Source organism: Quercus lobata, chromosome 4 (assembly GCF_001633185.2).
Source record: "Quercus lobata isolate SW786 chromosome 4, ValleyOak3.0 Primary Assembly, whole genome shotgun sequence".
NCBI classification, from domain to species: Eukaryota; Viridiplantae; Streptophyta; class Magnoliopsida; order Fagales; family Fagaceae; genus Quercus; species Quercus lobata.
The window spans coordinates 5154732-5161417 of NC_044907.1; the positions used below are offsets into that span (position 1 = coordinate 5154732).

Consider the following 6686-nt stretch of genomic DNA (forward strand, 5'->3'; position numbering starts at 1 on the left):
CAATCTACTTTGGTCCACTTTAGCCTATTTGGTCCACTTCAATCCGCTTGGTCCATTTCGATCCACTTCAATCCATTTGGTCCACTTCAGTTCATTCGAGCTACTTTGGTTCATTTAGTCTGTTTTTATTGACATGTGAAGCTCATCTTGCAATGTATAAGTGTTCAACATACCATGACAAAAATTCATTTATAACTAAATTTATTGTCCTATATATTCTCTAATAAGAATAATCATATATATTTTCATACAAGCGCTTAAAATAGTTAATATGATAAAAGAAAAACATTGCACGAAACAAACTCTTTATGTTAATGAATCTATTGTGTAGTTGGAAGAAACACCAAACTTTTTTACTAAACAAAAATTTATAACTATCCCACACATTGTGTAGGCTTGCAACTAGTCATACATTGGCACGCTTTTTCAACATTACAACACGCTTTTTCAACACGCTTGTTCAAATCAAATTAAATCCCAAGGTATCACAATCCTCTCACATAAATTCCTTAATCTAATAGTACATAGTAAAAATATAACCAGCATATCAGAGATGTCTATGAGTGCATCACGTGTATTAATGTTAGATAAGAATTTCTATGTCGTTTCACCAGGTACATGTAGCCACATTAAATTAGAGTTGCTTCATAAAAATAATAGAAAATAAAATTATTATAAGTACTATCACAATCCAAGAAAAACACTCCTTCCCCCTTTGTGTGTAACACTCCAAATATTTTTTTAAAGCAATTTTTCCAATGAGAATAATATCTAAATTGGTCTTTTTTTAATCAGTGTGGTTAACTATTTTATGGAGGAGTTTTGAATATTTGGGCATGTGATAGTATTTAGTTAAGTTTGGAATGGGCCAATTTAAATATGGGAGAAACTTTAAGGATAAAGTTGTAATTTTGATCCCAAGATATTTTGGAACAAGTGGTTCACAATGCTCCCATCAACACAGCCCCTTTCTCTTATCACCATACGTATACCCCTTCTTTCATTTCTCTATTTCCTTATCTCACTCAACCACCGAAGCCCACACACATACACCCTCTAGTTCCCTCTATTTCTCTCACTCCCTCAACAGTAAACCAGCCATCCACCACCACTTTTGGCGGATTTCACCGGAGAACCCCATTAGCAACCCCATACGCTCCATTCTCTCAAAGCTTTAAAAGTAAAACTCTTAATTGTTTGGTAGCTTTTCAAGTTTTTCTGAGATTTCTTCTAATCTAAACTACATGAGTGGTATACATGTGATTGAGTACATGGGTTTTTGATTTGGTGGATTTATTTGTTAAATGGTTAAGGGCTTTTACAAATGATGATCAATTGGGGTTTCTCCATGGTTAAAAACTTGGGTTTCCTTGAGCAAATCGTGTGGGTTGATTTTTGGAAGTGTGTTCTTTGCATTTTTGATGACTTTGGCAAATGTGGGTGTGAGTGGAGTGATAACTACAAATTTATGCAAGTTAAGTGTGAGCATGTGCTTTTGCATACCAAGTGTTTGATAAGTTGTTTATATGAGATTTTTGGGTTTGATTCGTTGTTTTTAATATGCTTTAAATCTGGTGGTTTTAATGTGAGTAAATTCTCAAATAATTTGGGCTAGTCTTACAACTATAGAAATTTTCTAAAGCTGTCATGACAGATTTGAGTCAGCCGCAATGCATGATTTTTAATAAATTACAGAAAAATCTTTTTGGGCTGAAATTTCTGTGGTACATTGTATACATATAGAGGAATGTTCCCTTAAAGTTTTGAATTAATCTGATAACATTTCATTGACCAAACAATTTTTACAAATGGCTGCCCTGTTATGTACTGAATCTGAAAGCAAGACTAAAATGCTGAGAAATTGTGGAATTAATCCCAAACCTCGGTTGATCTTATCTTGGCTTAAATATATTATCTAGTACTCAAAGAGATTCATGAGTATATTATATTATCTTATGATGCACATTTTTGCGGTAGTGAATTTAAAATGTTTTGGTTGTGTCAGCACTATGAGTTTCTTGGATGCTTGTTTGGTTCCTGCTTGGGAAAGGTACTTATCTTAGGACGGGCAAGCTAGACTTTAGGGCCTTTGGTTTGATTTTAGGGTATTGTTATGATTTATGGAGATAAGTGTGATGGTACTTTGTGAAAGGCCTTGTTATTGATAGGGTTGATCATTGTGTTTTTAGGTTCCAATAATCTTGGTGATTGACCTAGTGACTGGATTAGTTGATTTTGTGGTGCCCGGTTGAGGTAAAATTGGCTAGCCTTCCGAGGTAAGTAGCTTTTTATGGTATTTTTGGAAAATAACCATGTTGTATAAACATTGTTTTCGGGTCAAACACATTTTAGAAAATTAATGGTGGAACTATCTTTTTCTAAAAAGTGTTATGTTGTGACCCTACTATATATGATTATATATGAAAGTGCATATTTTTATTTCATATGGGGAATTGCATGATTGTTAGCATGGAAAAGACTAGCATCTTTGATTGAATTCTTGAGAATGCGTTTTATGGATTCATTGCATTATTTGCAAATTCTAAAGATGCTTTATCTTAGCTTGTATTATTTGGGAAATTTACACAAAATATTTATGTCAAGAAATAGTTTAGAGGATTTTGAGAATATTGTAGCTATTTGGTTATTGAAATATTTTATGAAACTACTTAGAAGTGAACTGTGTATTTTAAATACATTAACTTGTGAGCTTTTGACATGGTTTTGTCATTGTGCCATGATATTGGTGATTACCCTGTCTGTGTGACAACCTCGTCTGTGTGACGACCCACCGTCTATGTGATGACCCCGTCTATGTGACGACCCCGTCTGTGTGACGACCCACTGTCCGTGTGACGATCCCATCTGTGTGACGACCCGTCTTTGTGACAACTCATCTGTGTGACAACCTTGTCATGTGGCCTTGGGTGAGGTTTCTGGATTTGAAATGGTATTGGATATTTTATGGCTCACAATGAATAATATGTAGTTTCATAATTACTTTGGGAAGCTTGGTGCTACAATATGTCTATTATTCTTGTCATGATGTTAAGGAAATTTATTTTGCAGAATTCAAATGGAAATTCCCAAATTTTAGCATGTCTGTAAAATGTTCATTGTTGTGAAACTTGCATTTCCCCCCACCCCCATTAATTATGCTACTTACTGGGCTTTAGCTCATCTCACTCTCCAACAGTTTTTCAGATAAATTTGCTATACCTCAAGCATGGAGCTTGTTTTATTGGTGGTGATTGGAGCATTATGCTAAGTGAGAGATTTATGCTATTGAGGTTGCATACTTTAGAGAGGATCATAACTTTGTGTTTATTTTATTTGGAACGTTGGATTGTTAAGTGTATTTGGAGTCACATGATTGTAGTTTGTTTTGCTTGTAAATGTGTCATAGAGCTCTGACTTGTATTGTGGAGAGATCAATATATTTATTTATTTTATCAAATGGAAGAAAAAAAAATAATAATAATCTCCTACGTTCTCACTTTTAATGGTTCTTCCTCACGCTTTGAACCCTCTTAGGTTTGGGGCGTGACATTGTAGGGGTTCGAACCCCTACGAGTGAGCAGAAAAGGGAGGAGGAAAGAGGCCTGGTAAACTGTCATAATTAGTGAAAAAGTGTAAGCATTCACTGCCCGACAATATGAAGTACTGACCACACTAAGGGATAGGCCCTAAAGCAAAGGACGAGAACGAGTAGAATCAATGTGTTCCAATTTCTGGCCTTGCACCGACCATCTCATGGACCATGGACTAAACAGCCACTGCCTTAAAGGATGCATGCAACAAGGAGCATGGTGAAGCGTTGCGCAAAGATTTTTATTCGAACATTTGTGCTTATACCCAAAATGAGTACTCAAATTATAATTGAAACTCCTTGTAATCATGCATCATGCATGCTACCATGAGTCATGACCCAAGCTATCACAAATTCAGTCTCCGATCCCTCATATAAATTGTGAACATCCACCTCAAGCCCAAACCCACTTTACCTTCCTCAAGAAATTTCATATTGATTATGAGCTGTTAATCTAATACTCCAAAATGAAAACGTACCACTCACATTACCTATGTCTAAGGGTTCATCATATGTAATAATATTAATTTAATAAGAATTTCTTTTATATGATAATTAAACGACATCATTTCGTACCTGTAGCCACATTAAATAATAAAAAAAAATTTCCAGAAAATATAAAAATAAAATTATCAAGCATGTCAAAGAAGATTGAATGTTACTCAAGAGGCCCTTGAGACAAGGTTATATGAAAAACGAAAAGAATAAACATTTCATATGATAATTATATATATATATATATATATATATATATATATAAACGGTAATTACATTTGTGCTTATACCCAAGAATGAGTAGTCAAGTTATAATTTGAACTTCTTATAATTGCTTATGAAACCCAAATCGCCTACGCAACACTTAGTTTCCAATCCAATATCGAATTCGGCAATCATAATCTCCCCCAATTTAATTATGACATCCTCATCAATTCCACAACCCACAACCAGTTTTGCTTTGATACAATTTGTCACAACCTAAGAAAAGCACTAACGTTGAAATGACCAAAAAAAATGTAAATGATTCTTTCCCCTTTTTTAATATAATTTTACACCATTTTTTTTATTTTTAAATCTATCTTAATTGATTGTTCGGCAATCATCCTTAACCAAAATATTTTTAAATTAATGGCTGATGTCGTAGCTTTCAAGATTGATAGGATACTTCCGCGTATAGTAGTGCATGAATTTGGAATGAACTAAAATATATATTTTTTTAAATGTTTCTGTGGCTATTCAAAAATTGGGGGAGATTACTGATTATATAATTAAATAAATAGTACACAATATATGATTGAAGTTCTAATATGACTCGCCAAGAGTCTTGTCGTTCTAACATGTATCGGCTTTGATTCTGTTACTGTGCTTTCTGTTAAAATAATAAACACACTTGTCGCAACACAATCCAACGCTCAGACACATGTAAAGGCCGTGTTCTTGAGCCTCCTTCACATGATATACATATATATATACCTCTATTGCTTCCTTTGAATTAGAAAGACTCCAAATTTCACAACCAAAAGGCCATCTCTTCTAGCATACTTCAAATTATCTCCAATGGCATTAAAGCTACTTCACCTTCTCTTGGTTCTCTCTTTTATAGGTACAACAAAATAATTGCACCCACATAACTATATTTTTCGTTTTCCTTTTCTTCTTAATATATTCTAACACTTCTAAATTCTTGGGAAAAATTTCAGGTGTTGATGCTGCCGTTTTTACGTTACAAAACAACTGTAGAAACACCGTGTGGCCAGGGATCCAAGGCGGAGAAGGAAAAGCTCCACTAATGAATGGTGGTCTGCGGCTAAGAAGTGGAGAAAATGTGAATATCAGTGCCCCAGAAGGGTGGTCAGGCCGGTTCTGGGGCCGCAGTTTGTGTTCATTTGATCAGTCAGGCAGGGGAACATGCATCACCGGAGACTGTGGTGGCCAATTGCAATGTTCCGGAACAGGCGGTGCACCACCTGCTACGCTTGCAGAGTTTACCCTAAATAGTCCTGTGGATTATTATGATGTTAGCCTAGTCGATGGCTATAACATGCCTGTCTCAATAATCCCTTTGGGTGTTTCAAGCTCATGTAACCGTGCTACGTGTGTTTCTGACTTGAACCAACGCTGCCCTAATGGCTTGGAAGTGAAGAGAAATGGGCGTGTTGTTGCGTGCAAGAGTGCATGCTTGGCATTGAATAGGCCTCAGTATTGCTGCACTGGACAATACAGCAATGCTCAGACTTGCAAGCCTACAAGCTATTCGAATGCGTTCAAGGCTGCTTGTCCTACTGCTTATACTTATGCCTTTGATGATCAGACAAGCCTTTTTACTTGTGATGGAGCTGATTACTTGATTAGGTTTTGTTAAATTTTATGCAAAAAGAAAGAAATTTATGCATATGCATATATTTAGATTATACTTTCTGCTCAGCTTATACTATTGCAAGAGAGGCTGCTGGTTTTTTTTTTCTTTTTCTTTTCTTTTCCTTCTCTCTTCAAATTGTCTTTAAATTTTAGTAATTCTGCAAAAAAAAAAAAGGGAAGATTCCCTTATTCATGATACTCATGTTTCTTCCTTGGATGTATTGTCATGTATTGTCATATTAATATATATAATTATGCATTATTTGGCAATTTTAGCTAAAGAAAACCATACTTGGTTCCCCTTAAATTGAAAATCAACTCATTAAAAACCCAAAAATTACTTGCAAAAAAAGCAAAGGAAAAAAAAAAAAAAAAAGTGGCCATCTAACGCATATGTGTGGCTGGCGGGTGACCCCTTTCTTAAACTAAAACAAAGAATCCTTTTTTTATTAACAAAATACACAAAACAAATATTTTGATTATATTTTGGTGCGAAATCTAGTATCAATAATATTCATGATTGAAAAAGTTCAATTCATCATTGTAATAGTAATTGGAATGGTAAGTATGACCACTATATAAACAAATTAGTAAACTATTAATTTTCTAGTCCTTAATTACTGGTCATTGGAACATTTCAAACATATTTAACAATTGTATGAAGTCTAGATGTTTAACATCAAGCTCCATTTTGATATATCCTAAATTATTTGAGTTGAAATGAAATCTTTTTTGCTAAATG

General features: G+C 34.5%; 1 protein-coding gene and 1 long non-coding RNA gene across 2 annotated transcripts; both read left to right on the plus strand.

The window, feature by feature from the left end:
- The first annotated feature begins 1009 nt into the window (after positions 1 to 1009).
- LOC115983718 lies at positions 1010 to 3457 on the plus strand. Its single transcript, XR_004090167.1, has 3 exons — positions 1010 to 1180; positions 2190 to 2927; positions 3197 to 3457. It is a non-coding gene; the product is annotated as an uncharacterized LOC115983718 (long non-coding RNA).
- Positions 3458 to 5073: 1616 nt separating this feature from the next.
- LOC115987402 (thaumatin-like protein) lies at positions 5074 to 6196 on the plus strand. Its single transcript, XM_031110933.1, has 2 exons — positions 5074 to 5189; positions 5287 to 6196. Exons 1-2 carry the CDS (start codon positions 5144 to 5146, stop codon positions 5946 to 5948), a joined length of 708 nt encoding a protein of 235 aa, XP_030966793.1. The 5' UTR covers positions 5074 to 5143; the 3' UTR covers positions 5949 to 6196.
- The last annotated feature ends 490 nt before the right edge of the window (positions 6197 to 6686 follow it).

Bases quoted from the DNA above. Each gene is read 5' to 3' on its own strand.
- LOC115987402 (XM_031110933.1), top strand. From the start codon at position 5,144: ATGGCATTAAAGCTACTTCACCTTCTCTTGGTTCTCTCTTTTATAG. The intron at 5,190-5,286 runs GTACAACAAAAT...GAAAAATTTCAG, and splicing joins CTTGGTTCTCTCTTTTATAG to GTGTTGATGCTGCCGTTTTT.